The sequence below is a fragment of the Xylaria bambusicola genome (genome assembly GCF_022495145.1).
Source record: "Xylaria bambusicola strain CBS 139988 unplaced genomic scaffold F5B22scaffold_8, whole genome shotgun sequence".
Lineage (NCBI taxonomy): Eukaryota > Fungi > Ascomycota > Sordariomycetes > Xylariales > Xylariaceae > Xylaria > Xylaria bambusicola.
Window position 1 is genome coordinate 822237 of NW_025953561.1, and position 19343 is coordinate 841579.

At 46.8% G+C, this 19343-nt stretch overlaps 6 protein-coding genes across 6 annotated transcripts; 3 read left to right on the forward strand and 3 right to left on the reverse strand.

Annotated features, from left to right (window-relative positions):
* Positions 1–22: 22 nt before the first annotated feature.
* F5B22DRAFT_634561 (putative ABC transporter) lies at positions 23–4748 on the reverse strand (the record flags this gene model as incomplete). The annotated part of the gene is made up of 15 exons (XM_047976996.1): positions 23–713; positions 770–850; positions 913–1346; positions 1394–1578; positions 1633–1697; positions 1759–1809; positions 1879–1950; positions 2006–2207; positions 2260–2502; positions 2552–2714; positions 2766–3493; positions 3549–3782; positions 3835–4114; positions 4170–4396; positions 4454–4748. The coding sequence occupies 15 exons, from the start codon at positions 4746–4748 to the stop codon at positions 23–25; spliced, it is 3951 nt and encodes a 1316-aa protein (XP_047833696.1).
* Positions 4749–6175: 1427 nt separating this feature from the next.
* Positions 6176–7927, forward strand: F5B22DRAFT_547220 (uncharacterized protein). Its single transcript, XM_047972914.1, has 3 exons — positions 6176–6394; positions 6590–6976; positions 7047–7927. The coding sequence occupies exons 1-3, from the start codon at positions 6355–6357 to the stop codon at positions 7667–7669; spliced, it is 1050 nt and encodes a 349-aa protein (XP_047833697.1). The 5' UTR covers positions 6176–6354; the 3' UTR covers positions 7670–7927.
* Positions 7928–9297: 1370 nt separating this feature from the next.
* On the reverse strand, positions 9298–11114 carry F5B22DRAFT_547346 (uncharacterized protein). The gene is made up of 5 exons (XM_047972915.1): positions 10295–11114; positions 10088–10243; positions 9833–10027; positions 9717–9778; positions 9298–9654 (listed from the first exon to the last, which is right to left on the reverse strand). Exons 1-5 carry the CDS (start codon positions 10814–10816, stop codon positions 9342–9344), a joined length of 1248 nt encoding a protein of 415 aa, XP_047833698.1. The 5' UTR covers positions 10817–11114; the 3' UTR covers positions 9298–9341.
* Positions 11115–12657: 1543 nt separating this feature from the next.
* F5B22DRAFT_634563 (eukaryotic phosphomannomutase) lies at positions 12658–13553 on the reverse strand (the record flags this gene model as incomplete). The annotated part of the gene is made up of 2 exons (XM_047976997.1): positions 12658–13362; positions 13452–13553. 2 exons carry the CDS (start codon positions 13551–13553, stop codon positions 12658–12660), a joined length of 807 nt encoding a protein of 268 aa, XP_047833699.1.
* Positions 13554–14070: 517 nt separating this feature from the next.
* F5B22DRAFT_662014 (uncharacterized protein) lies at positions 14071–15912 on the forward strand (the record flags this gene model as incomplete). Its single annotated transcript, XM_047980408.1, has 2 exons — positions 14071–14238; positions 14275–15912. The coding sequence occupies 2 exons, from the start codon at positions 14071–14073 to the stop codon at positions 15910–15912; spliced, it is 1806 nt and encodes a 601-aa protein (XP_047833700.1).
* A 1225-nt stretch (positions 15913–17137) lies between these two features.
* On the forward strand, positions 17138–19223 carry F5B22DRAFT_662016 (galactose-1-phosphate uridyl transferase; the record flags this gene model as incomplete). The annotated part of the gene is made up of 6 exons (XM_047980409.1): positions 17138–17290; positions 17342–17393; positions 17443–17578; positions 17631–18278; positions 18346–18526; positions 19175–19223. The coding sequence occupies exons 1-6, from the start codon at positions 17187–17189 to the stop codon at positions 19221–19223; spliced, it is 1170 nt and encodes a 389-aa protein (XP_047833701.1). The 5' UTR covers positions 17138–17186.
* Positions 19224–19343: the final 120 nt, after the last annotated feature.

Here is a 19343-nt window from a genome sequence, read left to right on the forward strand (position 1 = left end):
TCTATCATATTCTCAATCCCAATTATCCTAAAGCTGCCTTTTCCCAATTCGTACTAACATCCTGTAACCTTCCATCTCCCATGACAGCGACAGCGTCACGCCCCTTTTTCATATGTTTCTCTAGTACACCGACTCTATGTGCCACGATCACAGCCGTATGGCCTTTACTACTGAACTCCTCATCTATGATACGGTAGATAGTTGCCTCTGTCACGGAATCCAGAGACGACGTGGCTTCGTCTAAAAGAACGATAGGCTTAATCCCGTATCTTTCTAGCAGAATAGCTTTAACCAACGCACGGCTCAGCGCGAAGAGTTGGCATTGTCCCACTGATAGCTCGGAAAATTCTAACAGCTTCTGATCGAGGATCGGATGTTCGCCGTTCGGGCCTTCGTACTTGTCTATGTCTGTCTGCTCAAAAGAACTTCTACCTTCAGTAGGGTCTGTCGTCTGCCCTCTTGAGAAGTGTGACGATAATTCGCATTTCCTTAACGCCTCCATAAGTACTTCGTTTGGAATCGACGCGCTAGGGTCCAGGTTGAAGCGGACTGTCTCATGCAGTAGAAGGAGAGGATCTTGCGAGACCGTGATAAAACACCGCTGTCTGAGTACTTCCAGAGAGACGTGCTTGATATCAAAGCCATCGATCTCAATACTGCCGGATCTCAACTCGAGAATTCGCAACATCGTTAGTAGCAGGGTACTCTTGCCACTACAACAAAACATAATCAGGCTCTGTGGTTCTTCTGTTATTTGTGGAGATCTTACCTGCCAGTACGCCCGCAGACAACAAGCTTCTGCCCTGCGGGGATATCCAAGTTCAGAGCCTTGAGAGCTACATTTTCGTTTCTGCGTATTATGCCGTTAGATGTAAAATCATAGATGTATCGCCTCTCCCTGGAGATACGTACTGATACGCTGCCGTAACCTGTTTCAACTTAATATGCCCTTTCTGCGGCCAGTCTGGCGCAGGATCTAAGCCTGGAACCCTTCCGCCCTCAAAGGGAGTCATGTTCTCCAAAGTTTTCACCCTGGCAATCGCGCCAAGAGATGTCTCTAGTAGAGCCCAGCTCTCAACCAATCTTAGGAGTGTGGTATTTGTTACAAGCATAGTATTCAGTGCAACTCCGATCTCTGCACCACTAACATGCCCTTTGAATGCTACGGCGGTTACAACAACTGTTGTTGCTATAGCTGCGGCTAGGAGATCAAGAACAATGTTAAGCCATCTTTGAAGACACAGAAGGAGGAATTCTGGTCTCGACGACTCGTCGACCTTGTCGATGTTCTCTCTTGTCACGTCTCCGGACCAGCCAAATGTTCGTATTGTTTCTAGACCCTCGATCTATAAAAATGTTAGCTAAGCGCCGCATCTGGCAAGATTCTACTTACAGTCTCCAAGAAACTAGAGAACACTCCTGCGCGCGCCTCGAGTTCTAAGAACCGAAGCTGTCTAGATGTTCGGAGATAGACTTTCTGGATGACGTAAACGATAGCTACGCAAGCTGGCAGAGATAGCGCAAGCCATTTTTCCACGATGCACAAAAGTATCACTTGCATCAAGAGCTTGAAAATCTCTAATCGTTCCATTAGGTTACAGTACTTCAAAGATGAGGAAATCTTTGACTTACGGGTAATAAGTGTGACAAATGCAGTTGGCAACTGCTTGTCAATAAGCTGGATGTCTTGGGTAAACCTGGATATTGTTAGTTAAAAAAATAATAATAAATGGCTGCACAGCCTTTGCCGAAGCTTACCTGTTCAAAATCGAGCCATTTTCGGTTGCTGAAAAAAAGGACAAAGGGGCGCTTCGCATAATTAGTCAAATCCACGTAACACACATTAGAGAGAGATGGGGTAGAATGATCAAGTCTTACTTTGTCACAATGCTCAAAAGATGGCGATGGAGTCTCATTCCAGATTCGGGGGCAAGTCGGGTAAAGTTGGACCTTGGAGCAATCAATATCACATAGTAGCTATAGAGCTCGACGGAATATTACCTACCACATCTGGCCACTGGTAGAGAGCCACGATAAGAGCGATAAAAGAAGAAAACCAATTATGTAAAACGAGTCGCTTCGATTATACTGCCTCTCTGTCCATAATTGTAACCAGTATTGGGGAAAAGTGATAAAAAAGGAATATGACGCAGTGAAAATTACAATAGATAGGATATTCACGAGCCCTATAAACCTCAGATAGTATCCTATGCAGATATTAGTAACATTTCGTAAACCTTACAGAGGGAAAAAAAATACCATAGATCGCGGGGTCCCCTGTTTGCCGTGAAAGATCGGCTTCAGTTTCCTCCTTCACTCTTATCTGAGCGTTAAGTGCATCGTAGCGGCCTGCCAATTTGGCATCTTCAACAGGCTGCTGGGTGCCAGCGGAGAACTTAGCTAGAGTTTGGGATTTAAGCTTGATGGTCCGCCAAGGCCCTTGCTCAACAATGCTGTTATTCCCCAGTACCACCACATGATCCGCTGCTTCAAAATATTGCGCTACTCAACTTAGCCACTAGTACAAAAAAAGGAAAGAATGAAGGCTTACAGGAATTGGAAACAAGGATTACGGTCGTTTTCTGTTGCCGAAGGAGTCCTGTCGACTTGAACAGGTTATCAAAGATCGTCCGCTCGGTATCACCATCCAGTCCACTAAATGTGTCGTCAAGGAGTAGTATATCGCATCTAGCAAACAGTGCTCGTGCGAGAGCCTCAGGAGCATTTGTTAGCTTTTCTCATTTCATGGTTCTTGGCAGACATACCACTCGTTGTCTCTGGCCCCCAGAGAGGTTGAGTCCTCTACTCCCGATTTGGGTTTGGTCTCCATTGTAAAGCGCAGCAAGGTCTTGAGTGAGACAGCATATCTCGATGACTTTATCATACCATTGCTGGGACCAGGGCGATATCGGGTCGTTCATATTCGCGAACCCTCGTATAGCATTCCTGATGGTTCCGTTGGGTAGCCAAGGTCTTTGAGCGCAGTATGCTATCCGATGACTTGATAAGCTGATTGAACCATGCGAAGGGAGGACTTCGCCAATCAATGACCGTAATAAGCTTGATTTGCCGCTGCCAGTAGGACCTGACAAAATAGTAAATGAATTTGCCGCTAACTCGATATTGATGTTCTTAAGGGGCACCCCCTTAGAGCCGATAGCTACGTCCCGGATTTGGATGGCCGGACCCGGCTTCGCTAAGCGGCCAGAAGAGGGGTCCCACATTACGGGATGCGCATTACCCCTCGATAGAGTTCCACGATACGTCTGCAACGGTTGCTGGAGGAGAAATGCTTGTATCCTTTCAAATCCCGAGAAAGCAGCAATGGTTCGCGGTACGATAGTCATCACCATATTTGCTGGGTTCGTAATCATACTTAAAATAGCCATAGTAGTAAAAGCAGTATCAGTCTGCAAAGCGCGACCAGAAGCTTGCGAAATTACTGCGAAAAGGACTAATGTAATAGCAGGGGAAAATATCCCAAGGGCATTGGCTAGACTCCCATTAACACATAGGTGGGATTGTTGGAAATGTGTATGCTTACGTACCTGTGATGCCATAGTAAAGCATAACCAATCTTAGTCCTGCCGCCTTATAGAGCTCTGTATTTCGAAGGGTTTGGATGCGGCGCGTTATATCGTATTGGAACCCAAGCATTTTAATGATCTTTATAGAGGCTAGCATATCACTTGTAGCAGCTATTCGGTCTTGTGTTGCAACATTCCAAGCTTTTTGGCGAGGCTGGAGGTGTTTTGCTACAAACCGACTCATATGCGAAGACACTACATGGCTAAGTAATTGATCGAAGCGGAGTGAATGAATTGATGTACTGACAATAAATTAGAAAGAGAGGAAGAGGCCAGATCCAGCCAATCTGGTCGGCAAGAAGTCCAATACCAATTAGAACTTCAAGAACTTGGGCCCAGATCTCGTGAACCATCTCTGCAATGGTCTCGAGACCATCCGTATCTGTGCTCATCAATGTAGTAGCTTCGCCGGTATCATAGGATACACTAGGTAATTCAAGTGTTTTGTTGTAAATAATCCCAACGAGCGCAGTTCTAGTCATGAGCTTCAGTCTGTTCAGTGAGTGCTGGTATTTGGCTGTAGACAACTGGAATATTTAATCAGTAGCAAATCTATAAGGAGGAGAGGATTCTATCTCATACAGCAAGTCCAATGTAAATAATAAGAGATGACACGATAAGCCAAAATCCGGTATGGTTTTCTGAAGCCTCAGAGTCATCCATAGCGAATTTAATAGACTGTTTAATTAAAGCAGGCTGGGCGTATCGAAAACCAATCAAAAATAATCGTGGAATGGCAGCAGCAAGAAATGGCATTTGCAGGCACTTGAACAAGGCTAACGGGAGTGTCTTCTTGGTTTCAGGAAGCGCTATATAGGTGAGTAAGAATCAAGAGGATATTAACATCGTTGGAGTGCCTAACGAACCTCGCCGGGACCATGCCTGGAGCATTGTAGTTCTGGTATGCTCTGATTTCATGTCTTCACTTAGAGGCGGAACGTCTTGTGGAAGCAGCATATTCCTGTAACCGCGAGAAAGTATCGGGTTAATCCATATGAATAGCATCCTACTCAAAACGCTGCGCATATCTTCCGGGAGTAGGCGGCTACCGACATCACGGAATGCCGAGCGCTTCACGAAGCATTCCCAGACCAGAAGCACCGAATTAACAGCAGCACGTACAACAACAGGACGCGAGTTGCTCGTTGGCTTAGCTGGCATAGTTAGATATAGGACATCACACAGCGTGGATGCGCAGAGATACAGGACAGCCAAATCTGAAGCCTTTTGAGACCGCTGCTGCTCGAGGAACAGCAACGCACTCAGGCCCAAGGCAGCTAGTGCCGAGGCGAGAAGGCCGACCAGAAAGGGGGCTTCATCTTGAGAGCCTGAACCCCGCGTACCAGACCAATAAGACGCGAGTATGATGGCTAAGGTCACGGCCAAGATCTGTCAAATGTCAATGTCGGCGATATTGGAACAGGACTGAATCATGCAATGCATGGGATACTAACGGATTTCAACGGGCCCTGCCAACTAGGGGTCCGTCTTGCGTTGGACTTGAGAAGCCTCTGTAGTCGGATAGGGAGAAGTAAGAGAAATATCACAGAACATAGCGTAGAGATTTCGTGTATCGGGATTGCTGCGCCAACGGCCATGCTGTAGGGGTTTTGCGGTGGTGGTAAAGTGGGAAAAGAAGAGAGCGCCGCTTCTGACCCAACATCGAAATTGCTGTTGGTTGCAGGTAGACAGTGTGGCGCAGGGAGAAAGCGGGTTTAGGGGTTTGTGGACTTCGGCGTTTGTGGCTCATGCCATGTCGCAGTTGACGGGATGGGATGACTCTCGAAGAGTGTCGCGTGACGGATCGCGTAACTCGTCAGCCAGATTGGCATTGATCAAGACTGGAGGAGTAGTATCAGGAGTTGCTTTATACAGTAGTATGGTCTAAGTAGGAGAATGAGTCGATGCTACATGTGTATACTAATTGCTAGCGCCCGCATTAGTAATTCCGGCAGATGTTCAGCGGCCTTACTGCAAGGGAATAAGCGGGAATTAGGCAGCTAAGCCCTATGCAAGAATGGTTCAGGCACGCCAAGTTGCCAAGGTGCGGGGTTTAGCCTCATTGTTCCTAGTGTTCTCCCACTCCTCTGCTACCATCGTGGATGTGTATGTGTGTGTATGTATGTATGTGCAGTTCGTGTAGAGTGTCCTACCGTCGGCGGGGCCTTCGGGAGCCCGGGTCTGCCCGAGCGATCGACAGCCTGGCGTGGCATGTAACATGGTGGCTGACCGTGTCTGACAGTGCAGTGCCGACATTCCCGCCGTCCCAGCTTGTGTGTAGCTTGTGTGTAGCTCGCGTCGTCGTTGCTCTGACGGTGGACGCGACGCACCGCTTTCGCTTCCGGCGGCCCTGTCTGGTCAGCACGCGGCATGCCCTTGGCAGTGAGCATGCATCATGCCAATGGTAAGCCCCCGGTGGACATCAAATCATGGCCTCTCATCTAGGAAGGATACTGCGAGCATCATGCAGGCGTGTCGAGCCAGAGATGGGACAGAGATAGGCTAGAACTGGCAGAACTGGGCTCAGGATAAGATCAAGGTGAGACGAGAATTTGGCCTCCGTGCGGAGAAGTGGGCCAGCCACGTCTCCATTGGTTACCACCTGGTTGGATCGGCCCTTACCCGCGACTTGCAGAAAGGACAGTCTGGGCAGAGAAGCAAGGGAAGAGAAGAAATGACAGAGACGGAGACAGAGAAGCAAGGACAGAGAAGAAGATGCCGACAGAATAGATACGGAGTGTAGAGGTACCTAGGTACCTACCTAAAGATGCCGGTACCTCTGCTTACCTACATACCCTACCATGTATGTAAGTACCTACTTAAGCAACTAATGCAGTCGACCATCAGACCAAAGTGTCATCCACGATCCTCCCCGCCCAGAGCCTGCTTGCTTGCTTGTTTGCCTGCTTGCCTTTACTACCTCTAATAAGGCCCCCGCTTCTGCCCGTCGGTCTTGCGTCGGCTCACCTCATATCAAGACTCATACTGAGACTGATATCCAGACTATTGGTCCCCACCCCTAGAGCCATTACGTCATACCCGACCAGACATAAGCAGCCTTGGCGGGAGCCGTCTGCCATATTGGGGAAGAGCGAACGTGACCAGCAACCAAGTCGAGGATACCGAGGATATCCAACATGTCGAACATATCGAACGTGTCAGCCAATATCGCCCATATCGCCCATATCTCCCATGTTACCTGTGCCGCCCATGTCACTCCGTCCGCTATTCGGCTACGGCGGTGGCGGGAGTGCTTACATTTAATCCCAGCCGCCTACTCCACGATACAACACCTAGTCAACCATTTTATTACTATTTTCTTACCATGACCAGCAGTACCGCCGACGATAAACGGCGCCGGCAAAACCGGGAGTCTCAGCGCCGATATAGTACGTTCAGATAGAACTTACACGGCTACTCACCGAAGCATAGCACTGTACTAACCTCCGCCAATATCAGGGAAAAGACAAAGAATGGATCTCAAGAATCCAGACATCGACATTCTGCAAAACTACCTCCTGAGGCCGCCAATGAACCGTGACCATGGCGTACCGTGCTCGACAACTCCTACGTTGTGGGCTGGCGACTCCCTCGATAGCCGAGATCAAGGCGCTGATGTATTCCCCGGCAATCGTATTGTCCGTGATTTCCAAGATGTCGAAGCTAGTGAAACTAGTATCCTGTCCCAAAGCTGCGACAGTACGCAAACCCGTCATTCTACAAGTCTTTCCTCTATGTCGGCTGCAGACTTTCTGTCGATACAGTCACAGACATCTGACAACGGACACGCGAATACGGACCCGGGCCCAGCGTCATACATGACTAAAGACCGGGACTCCCAGCAGTTCGACCTTGTACAAACGGCCTCAACCTCTAGACTTGGACAGACACCAAGTCCCGTTACTCTACCCTTTGTGCCTGAAGGGTACAATCCACAAATTGTTTGGAACACACCCCCGAACTCGGCACATGGAACACTTTCTGGTGGGGAGAGACTAATGATGAATGTAAGCTGTCACTTCCTAGGCATTTCTCGTTATTTGTTAAATTGCATACGAATTTCCAGTATAGCCAGGGCATGAGAACCGACCCACCCGCCGTGCGTCCGTCCCCCAAGCCTCGGGCTCGAGGACGCCGAAAGTCAATTCGAGAGCGGTCCAAATGATCACCGAAGTCGAAAACCTATATGAATTCGGAGTTAATATAGGCATACTTCCAGAGGCCAGAGACACAAAACGCATGTTAAATCGAATGAAGTATCGTTTCATGTCTCTCTCGTTGTCCGCGTCGACAGATGGCCCGGACTCCGCTTTAGCGAGAAGTACGGACGAGGACGAGGACAGCGACAGCTGTTGAGCTATTGGCGCATGAAATTGTCCAGAAAGTCCTGAGGTTCTCGCATTCTGCCCCTTACGAAGCACAAATTCGTTGTACTCTTGCCTGGGCGGGGCTACCATTATCAGCTCGAAAGGTGTTACTATGTGCTCCAAAAGCCTGCTAGACAGAATAGAAATAAGGCATAAAAGCTACATTTCGTGAAATTTTTATGAAGTTATGAAACCAACAGAGCCACGATCTGTTGGCAAGCTACGGGGTTATGGAGTTACTGGGGAATCCCACCACTTCCCCAGGGAGTCACGGGGGGTCACAGGGAGGGTCACGTGACACACAATGTTGGAGGAATAGCAAGCATACCCAAGCATATCGGAGAAATTCAAATTTATTCCTGCAAACGTATACATTTCTCTATGTGACTACTGACTCTCCAGCCTCTCCTCTTCTTTGAGATCCTCCCGACTCTTTTGACTCATTTTCCTTAGATGGTGTGGGATAGCTCCATGGTAGGTACCTAGGGCTAAACAGAAACTGTAGGAAGAAGCTTATGTCGTGTATCGTATATAGAAAACTCAAATATATAGACACATAATGTATTGTCACTTGCCTATGAGATAGCAAAACAAGTGCTAATGCCCAATGACAGCAACCGGATGTCGGATGACATGACGGAGGCGGGGTGGGGTAATTAACGGCTGCATTAGGGAATTTCGCAATTACTGGATACGTACATGTAGCGACCTGACTCGAAGGATTTGACAGACGGGGTGATGAACGGGACAATATGTACGTGTGAGGCACAGAGGGAGAGAATGATATGATATCCGTAAAAGGAAAATGAACAGCCATGCTGGGGTTTCATGACAGGGGCTCTACTGGTTAGATCGAGTAGAGGGCGTAGAACGGGGTCATATTCATAATAAATCATTCACGAGAGATTCTCAAGAGGTTTGGTTTCTCTCTTTCAAGGGAGGAGATAGCATTTCTATTTACGCTCATCAAACTTCTACAATCTAGGACTGTTGGGCTTCCTTTGCCGGAACGTTGGTTTCAGCGGATATAACATTCCGTCAGAAGTTTGTGTCACCTGGGTGAAGTTACGTCAATGCTACTGTATCTCCCGACGACAAGATCTGTCCCGGTGTTTCCGTGTAGATATCCAATTGCTATAACTCCGTCGTCGCCAAAGGGTGTAGTCGATTGTAAATGATATAGGGGGTCTTGGCAAACCTCGGCTAATCAGACAGGTTTTGCTACAGTTGACTTTGTATAAGGCACGGTTAACGACGGAAATGCCAGTACCCTCACTTCCGGGCTGACAGATAGGGCAGAGAGCTCGGGGTGAAGAACGTATTAGTGAATTAAAAAAAAAGTTTTCGTTTCTATTGACTAAAAAGTATCTAAACCAGGTTGATGTGTCTATAGCATAGCTCTTACACCTTGACCTTTGACCTCACGCAACTCATCGACTACCTTTCTCGCAGCCACGAGAGCGAAGCAAGCGGCAGTCAGCGTTGGATTGCACGCATTCTGGGTCGGGATCACGCCACAACCTCCTAGAAACAAGTTGTCTAGTCGCCACACTTTGGAGTGTCTGTCTACCACTGAGGTTCCGTCATCTTTCTTGCCCGCACGGGTTGTCCCGCAAATATGCATTGCTGCGCCTGGGGCGAGGAATCTGGGCTCACCCCCTGGTAAGAAGTTGCCTAGCGTAGAGGCAACGCGTACCATACTATCACTCATCTGTTAAGTACAATGTTTTTTTTATCAGGAAGTGATGATCTGAAGACTCACTCTTTCATCATAGCTTGCGCCATTTCGGCGTCTTCTCTTCCAAGCCGGTAGTGTATAAGGGGCTGAAAGACCTGTTAGAACCTAATTCGGGGATAGGGGGAATCAATTAGTCATACTTGAGGCATGCCGAATAAGTCTACCATATCCGATCTAAATTCGACATAATTGTCGTAATAAGGCTTGACGTATCCAAAGAAACGGATGTCAAGGATAAGTCGTGGATCGATAGCAGTTGGGATGGTGTTATGATGAAATGGATCTCGCTGAATCTGCGTGTGCCATGGGAATTCCTTGGACACTGGCGTTGTGATCTAATATGAAAAACTTCAGCACTGTATACCGATTATCACAGGGTAACGTAGATTATTCACCTGAGGAGAGGGGTCATTGTAAGGAATACGCAAGACATCTTCAGGGTACTTTTCATGGTGCTCTTTACACCGCGGGTCGTCCCAGGCGGCTTCGATTATATTATTTCTTAGTACTACTTGGCAAACGGACATAGTTTGCTCCGTTAAGTATCGACCCTGGTTTCTGTAAGCTCACTGAGATAATGTAATGAATTAACTTGACCTTACAAGAGCGGGATATCCCGTGTCTTCTCGGATTCCCGAGTTAAAGAGTATGCCAGCGGTTAGAGTTGCTCCTGCACAAACAACGTACTTCTTCGCTTGGGCATAAACCACCTCGTTAGTCCGCAGGTTTACTAGTTCGGCTCCAATAACCTGCCCTACTGCTGCATCTATCAGCAACCTGCGGCAACAATGGTGGGGTTTCAATTCGAAATTGCCCCTGTTGTATTTGGGATCAGCGAGGTCGCCCAAGATTCTAGCCGGGCCTGTCCATCGGATATAGTCTGGGTTGTCTTTGCTTCGCTCGCAGGCCAGGGGTAGATTCAGAAACTCTCGCCCCTTGTGCTCTCGTAGGAGAGCGTTTTTGACAAGATGGTGACGAATGGAGTCGTCAAATTCTGTCGTGGATGTGTGAAATAAGCCTCTGGCTTCATCATAAAGGGCTTTCCATTCGTCATTTGAAAAGGTATCGGGTCTTTCAAGCTCAGGGTGCATTTCTGGCGTGGCGCAACTCCAGTAAGAGCCCATACCTCCGACACCCCTCACTACAGGTGCCACAGGCAGGTTACTGTACGGTCCTTGCTCAACGCTGGCAGGGTCCACGTCGAACTCGGTACATCTGGGTTCGTTTAGTGCTGCTAGACTAGACTACCGCATACACTTACGAAACTCGGACCACGGGCCGCTGTGATGATCAACGTGGCACTTCCTGTTCAAGGCAATATCCACAATTTTATTCGATACTAGGGCTGAGAATAGTGGAAACTTTGCCAGATGAGGAAGTGCCATGCCGATCTTCTCAACGGCGCGGCGATCGAGTTTCGGGAGCATATGCGTGTAGAATAGGTAAGAAACTTACTCAGCCGACCAAGCCACTTGGTCCAGGGAGGCATCTGCGGCATCGGCAACTTCCGACAATAGGCCTAACCCACCCTGGACAACACTAACGGTCGTAAGGTTAACAAGAAGCTGAAACGAGGTTCATATGTTACACACCTAGTATAACGGCCTATGCCTTTCTGGAGGGTGATGCTATTTTTCTTATGGTCTCCGGCTAATCGAGTTTCCCTAGCAAAAAGATAGACACCCTTTAGAATTTGAAAATCAAGGTTACCAGATGCTATGAAATTACTAACTGTTCTCCCATCTCTATCATGAGAATCCTAATACTTGGATCGGAATCAGAGATAGTTCTGGCATAAACGGCACCGACGGGGCCGGATCCAATGATCAACACATCTGACTCTAAAGTCTTGTGTGCAGTACTATACTCGATTTGTTGCGTCATCTTGATTGGTTGTCGTGAAGCTAGGGTGTGTTTCGGAGTGTAACGAATATTGGAAATATGTTTCCGTCTCATGACGTTATTAAGTATATTCTCATGTTTCTACGCAGAAACCAGATCGCCGCACAGTGCTGCATGCTGACCGTGTAAGGGTAAGCAAGCGTGTAACCATACTTCGCGAGCAAGTTCGCCAAGGTTGCCCCAACTAGAGTGATGATTCTGTGAGGTAAGCATGCATAACAATGCGATAGTTGCTCTCTTACAAGCCCACAGTTCAAAGGGCGTGATCACGCAATTGTTGCATTCATTACGTTATGGACCCCAACACACGCGAGGTCATAGCCGTGCAACTCCAAAGGTTCCAAACCTTCCAAACCAAGCTAGATGAACAGTTTCGCTTCATTCCAGAGCTAGTGCCTAAGTCCCTATTCTCTAGTCATTGCCAGTCTATCGTGGAAGCTGTGTGGAGGAAGGCTTTCTGGGCCTAGAATTATTATTAGGAAAAGTTTTGCGTACAAAGTCTTGTTGAGTGTGTCGTGATTAGGCTGACTCTAATCGACCCTTAGTTTAGGCATGTGATCTGCTCATTTTAGGAGCTACAATATTGATGTTAAGGACAAAACGTGAGTACAGAAGCAGCGGCATCTTAAAACGGGACAAATGGCTCTCACGACTGATACTGTCGAAGAATTGATCCATCGCTAGGAGAAAATCACACACAGGAATTATTCGAGCTCAAAGGTAACGGTAGATTTCACACCAACGATAGCCGGGAAATTCTATTACGATACCGTTGATGACAGTTGTCGCACTAGAACCAAGCGCTGGGTTATCAGCTCTATTCAGGGTTGTTAATATCTTGAAATATATTACTCTCCATGAAAGACCGATTAGCTCAAGTTGGGAAAGGTCACGTTCAGGATACGCAGTCTTGTTTGTTATGAATTCTCTCCATAAGCTAGACAGGCAATTTTCTGTGGTTCTATGTCTACCTGGGCTCGTATATCAAAAATAAGGCAGCTACGCGTCCTACAGATAGTTTAACCCAGGAATAACAATCAGTTCCTCCGAGAAGAGACCTTCCCTACATGTCAAAATATTCTTTCACCAGTCTCATAGTATCGTTAGGGCCCATTACAGTATGCCCGATCGTCCTTGAGTCCTCACAAATCTCAGCGTCGTTGCCCCCTTCATAGGTACAATCCCCGAAAAAAAGAATTTTGTTGTAGGTAATACCACTTCTGTGTTTCTCGGCCTCTATGTGCCTCAAACAATATGTTTTGTCCCATCCCTTGGGAAACACATCGAAACAAGCTTTACCACCAATTGCGCATTTAAGATTCAAGTACGAGAACTCCCTCTCAATCGCTGTAATCATGGTCTTCCGGATTCGGTGTTTCTTGTCATACCTTTCAAACTTTTCCATCTCAGTGTTGCTTGATCCTTGGCCGATGAGACAAATATTCACGTTGCCATTCCGAAGCTCAACGAATGTGCCATGTTTGACTGGAATTCCCAGATCTGCAATGTACCGCAGGATCCAAGTGACGAGCTGCTTGTACTGTATCTCGCCAATATATTCAATAAAGCTTTCGCCTAGCATAGGAATCCCCATTCTGAAAGCCGTGAGTCCGTTCTCAGCGAAGGAGAAATCGAAGAGAGCAGTCACGGGTAGATGTGCTTTGCCGGCCTGTCGCTGCTGCTTGACAAGGGGGCCGCCACTGACATAACCAATTGCACATTTTTGGCGGAGTCGATAAAGGAACTCGTGCATCTCCTCAGAAACAAGCTACGTATAGAATCAGTATGAAGTCTTCAGGATTGGCAACAGGATGATATGGTAGAGGGAAATCTAAAGTGGGCGTTCGCGTCACATACCTGTTCCTGAGCGCACAATGTACCATCCAAATCAAATAGACATATTGTGTTCCTGAGTGGTCTTTCCTCAAGAGGCAAGCAGAAGGACTTCGTTGCCGTCATTATTTCTCATGTGCAATCTTGACAGTAATGTGAAGATAACTTTTACTACTATTGTTGTTTGACTGTCTACTGCGGCCGCCAGCCATAAGGAGAGATGGTGTAGTCCAAGGCACAGACACCCAATAATCCAGACCCGAGCAGTCACTCAATTCCGTACACGCCACTGCTGATGAGGGGTTGATGCACTATCTACAAAGCATACGTTGCATTTTCTGTAAGCATGCATTACTATGATCATTCTCCTAGGTGGACGGCTTTCCCTATGCATGCTGAAATGATTTCTAACACCCGATGACGTAATTATACGGAAGTTGCGTATGATTACCGCTCTGTATGCCAATGAAATGAACTTCAAAGTCGTTATACCTTGTCCGATGTCAATCAAGGAATGAGTATATCTACTTGAAGCAGTCGATATCATCCGGCCATAAGATCTCCATCTCGGGACCATCAATCTCTTATCTCTCATTCACACCCAGTTGTTAAAATATTCGTTACAAATATTTGTGTCTTCAACATGGCCACTTTGACTCAGACTCAACCATCGAAGCTTGCCCTTGATTCTGTTGATTTGGCCAACTCTGTGGTCCACCCAGTACTCAACATCCCTCCAAAGCAGCAGGCTTCCTTGCTTAGTGAGAGGACCCAGTATCATGGCGAAGTGCCTAGCCTTCATTTGAATACCGTTGAGCATCGTCAACGTATTCCTACTGCTGAACAGATAGACTTCCGGGTACGGCTTCTTCGCAAACTACGCGAAGGATGGAAGAATGATGAAACCGAAGCCCGGTTTCTGGAGATCGTCTCTAGAGTCGACTCAGACGGTGCCGCCCTTTTTGGTGGTCTGATTGACCCAGCCAAGTTCGAGAAACTCATCGAAGCCTACGATAAAGTTCAGGCACAGGCAGGTAATGCTGCTTTCATGCACTCGTATATCAATTTAGCCCTCCAACACGACTTCTTCTTGGGAGGAGACTACATTGAAGCCTTCAGTCATCCACTCCTGGTATCAGTTGTCTCATACCTTGTTGGCGGGGCTATCCGCATTGTAGAATTCAGGGGGAAAAATACCGACCCAATCTCAATCAATGCCCAGGACAACATGCTCCATGTGGACAACACTCCTTTTAAGGAGGAATATAAGGTCTTGCTCAATTGGCGACGAGGTCAAGTCAAAGGACCCTCAGGCCAGAATTTTACGTTCTTACCTTGGACACACAAGGGCAACCGCGCCATAAACTTCAATAGCCAAGGAGAGCCTTGGTCCTCGGAAAGAGATAGTCTTTTCGTTACAGATGAATCAATCGATGGGCTTTTTGAATTTCAAAAGCGCGTGAAGGGCGTGTCTCGTGTCGTCGAAGCGAGACATCCTGATCAGCCATTGTCATGCTTGTTCCCAGCAGGGGCTCTTGTTCACCAACGTTATCGTACCGAGGACGGAGATCCCAGAAGTTGCATAATCACAGCTTTCCACTTGTCCAAAAAGCATCCAGGCCATATTTCGGAGCTTCCGCCCGTCACTGGCCGAAAGAAGACCCTGATAGAGTTCCTCGTTGGTCACCAAGATGAAGGCTCCGATGACGAGTTTTTGGACGTGCTCCTAGGCGAATCACCACGCGTTGAGGATAAACTCGAAGAGCTGTTTCAGCCAGACCACCCGTCCAAACTTATAGAAACTGCTTCTCTAGCCCTAAGTGATGATAGATTGGCAGTGTGGCGCGAGACCGTCAAGCATGCGCCAAGCCCCATTGTACACAAACTCAACAACGGTCTTCGTCTGTCTGAGATGGACTTTAGTAATCTTGAGACCTTAACAGAGAAGCTTGCTGCTGTTATGGACTACGATAAGCATTGCAATCTTCAGATGATTCTCTACGAAGATGGCCGCGAAGAGATTCGAAAGCCCGGCCGCAAAATCATAGGCGAGAGGAAGAAGGACGCGATTACGAAGCGTCTAGGACCGTGGCTATCCGATCTTGGTCCGGCCTCATTCTCAGCCAGTGATATGATTGAGCCACAAACTTTAAGAATCTTGTGCGATGCAGTGGCAGAGCTAGCAGGCAATCTTACTGGGGTTCCATCTTCAGTAAGCAATCGCACCGAGGAATGGAATAATTTGACAGGCCAGACAAAAATCTTCGGCTCTCTAAGCAGGCTGATGACGGATTTAGGCGAAGCAATCACGAGGACCGAAGGCATTGAGGCATTCGTCGTGACCAGCTTGTTCCTATTCCTGGCTTCGGAAGAGATCTATTCTCACTTGTCAAGCTCAGATAAAACTGTCATTCGTTTTGTCATCGTCTTGTTCTTACGGAACTACATTGCGGCTGTTCTACTTGTGGAGTCAAACATGTCGTGATGCCAAAGAAATTTTAGTGCATCAGCGCACATCATGACCTCCCATGGAAATTGAGAGCATATGTCGCTTGGCTCTAAGGGTACTCTTTTTTGGTCTTTTCTTTTGTCTTATCTAGGCCAGTTCCTTCATACCTCTGCTGCCGTCACCTTCGTTCGACATTTGATTATTTGGTAACTGTTGGTTCCTACCTCGATCATATGTCATGGTCTAGCTGCATCAGCTCGATTGCGAAACGGGGATAGTAGAAAATCATTATCATATCATCATGCCTACTCAACAGTCACTATTGGGGTTTCCGGTCATGTTGAATCAGCTCCCTCATGTCTATCTCCCGCCCATGACGTAAAATAGCTAGTTAAATAACAAAACACTCATTAAGTTTAAGAGTCTGTAACTCTCGTTGTCTCAATTGCGTGCCTCGTGTTGCCTGTCAATTTAGAAGAAGCGCCATCTAACACTATCAAGAATGCTCAACAAAACAACGGCAGCGTTCAACTATACGGTATCGTTACTGATCATGTATATAAATCAAACAAATTTTCCATGACCATAGAAAACTTTCGGTTTATTATCTAGAATTTAATTTGACACTGTTGTTTCTTCTACCATTATCTGACCAGCTCTCAAGCACAAGTTGAGACAACACTCACCGGTTAAGTAAATGTTAAATATTTGTGGACTTCACACACGCTGGATATAGCTTTTCATGAGAGTCTACTCGTAACTCGAGAATCTTGTGCTTACTGGTAATTAACAAAACAACCTACCTCTTATGGGGGACACATACGACAATGAATGTCGGTCTCCCGTGAAGCCCGGCTACTTTTCGCCACTATTCTAAGTCATCTGACGTATGTGAGTAAGGTTATAGGAGGTCACGCCGATCGTTGAGTGACTAGACATATTGGAGTCTCAGTAAGATTAGTACTCAAGGTCGCGCATATGCATGATTACTTTAACCTGCATAGTGACTATCATTCCATACCTTAACCATACTCGTAGATTGTGTCAAAACCCATTGCACCCTTCACCCGGCCATGACTCATCATGTCACGAGCACTGTTAAGTAGAAGGCTTATCAGTGTTGAAAGATATTCGAACCAATGCTACACTGCACTCCTCTCCGCTTGTCGCCCCCGCAAGTGTTATAATTTGCATAAATCCTTAGAAAGGGCACACTCGTCTGCAATATTTTGTATGGCCATTGAAGATCTCACCACCACTTCACAGAACTTGCCCCTACTTCTTGAAACTCAGTTCTAACTATCTGAAACATGGCTCCAATTCAATTAAACGATATTGCGCACAGAAGATACAACCCGCTTAAAGACACTTGGGTGATGTCAGTTTCGCCGCATAAGTTCAAGCGGCCGCGACAGTGAGTGCACCTGAATAGTTCAGATAAGGCATGATAATGACATTCATTTAGAGGACAGAAGGAATCTATTTCACCTCCTGTGAAACCACCATATGATCCCAAGGTACACTCAAATTCTGATAATATCGTGCTACGAACTAACAGCATTATAGTGCTACCTTTGCCCAGGTAATTTTCGAGCCTCTGGCGACCTCAACCCTACATTCTCGGGGACATTCCTATTTGAAAATGATTTTAGTACAGTGAGGATGGATGAGGGTCACTATGAAGGAGATGGTTGTCATCATAGTATGCCACACTAATTAAGGAACATGATATTATTCAACACTAACTAGAACAGATACTTCAGAAGACAGCTCCTTCGACATGCTGCGTGCTGAACCCGTGATTGGTCGGTGTTATGTACTCACGTACTCGGAAAGACACAATTACAACTTTTCTGATCTGACTCCTTTGCAAGCGAAGGGGATTGTCGATGTTTGGGCGACCGTCTACGCACGGCATATCTCTACTGAAGATCCCCTGGCTCTGGCGCATACCAAACGTCGCGATTCCAGTTGTGGTGAGAACTGTTCGAGAAACACGGCACTCAGATACATGCAAATATTTGATAATAATGGACCCATGGTGGGAGCTTCAATCCCTCATCCACATGGCCAAATCTGGATAACCTCGAGCATTCCTGACGAAGCAAGTCAAGAATTTACACATATGAGCAACTATTATAAACACCATGGAGGCAGCCACTTGCTACAGGACTACGCTCAACTAGAGATTGCCAAGGAAGAACGCATTGTTTATCAGAATGCGATGTTCCTGGTCGTCTGCCCCTGGTGGTCAATCTGGCCCTATGAAGTTCTCTTATTACCGAAAACGCACGTCAGCAGGCTTGTTGACCTAAGTGAACTTGGCCGGTTTTGTCTAGCCGATGCTATACTTCAGGTGACGAAAGCCTATGATAACCTTTTTGGAATCCCCTTTCCCTACAGTATGTGCCCATGTTCAGGCTCCTAAAGCAAAGAGCAGTCAAAGCTTACAACTAATGTAACATTTAGTTTCGGGTATTCATCAAGCACCTTTAAATGCCACACAAGCCGAGCTAGACCGCAGCTACTTACATATGCACTTTTCCCCACCTTTACTATTTCCTAATATCAAGAAATTTTTCGGCGGCTGCGAATTATTCGGGGAGCCGACTCGCGAACTCCTCCCCGAGATTGCAGCAAAGCATTTGAGGTATTCCCTTTCACAGCTCCCGACGGATTGCGCAAGATGCAAAACCCCTTGCACTCAAGTACGCGCGAATAAAATCACTATTTTAAAGCGACCCTTGAACGGGGAAAGAACCCGTGCTGAAGCCATCTCTTCGTGGTAATAAATAGTACCCCGAACCTTTACATGGCTCAAATGGTAGTATAGCCGAACTGCTGCGAGATTTCAGCTCAAGCCGATCTCAGTTCGTCCCGATACTAGTTGACATTGTGCTGGTTTGGTTTTCTTTTTTCACCTTCCCGTTTGTGTTGTGGTACGCCAAAGCTTTGGGCTTGAATACAGCTAGGACTTTTTATATCTGAATTTCTCTTCTTCTTTTAATCGTCTGATAGCTTATAGGCTTGGCCTAGAGTCGACTCATGCACCACAATACCACAAGTCTTCTGCTTTCTGTGTTTGATACAAACCTGTCGAGTGCCCAAGATACACCTGCGCTGAATTGAGAATGTATGTTACTCCAGCCGGTAGTTATCTCTACTATTGAACACCACGTTGTTGGTTCTGTGTATATTATATACTATAGTGAACTACCCATTACAGAGGTTTGGGAAGAAGTTCGTCCCCCACTGCACATATATGAGTGCTTACTTAACTTCCCACTTACTTAAACAGCCAGCTCAAGAGTGAATTGTATTTGAGATCGATCGCTAGAATACTATAAAAAAACAACTAGACACTTTGATTCCTCTGCCACAAATAGAGTCGATAGCATCAGGCTCGACGATGGAGATAATTCTCTCCTACCTATCTCTCTATTCCCCTTTCCTCTTTTACTGAAAGG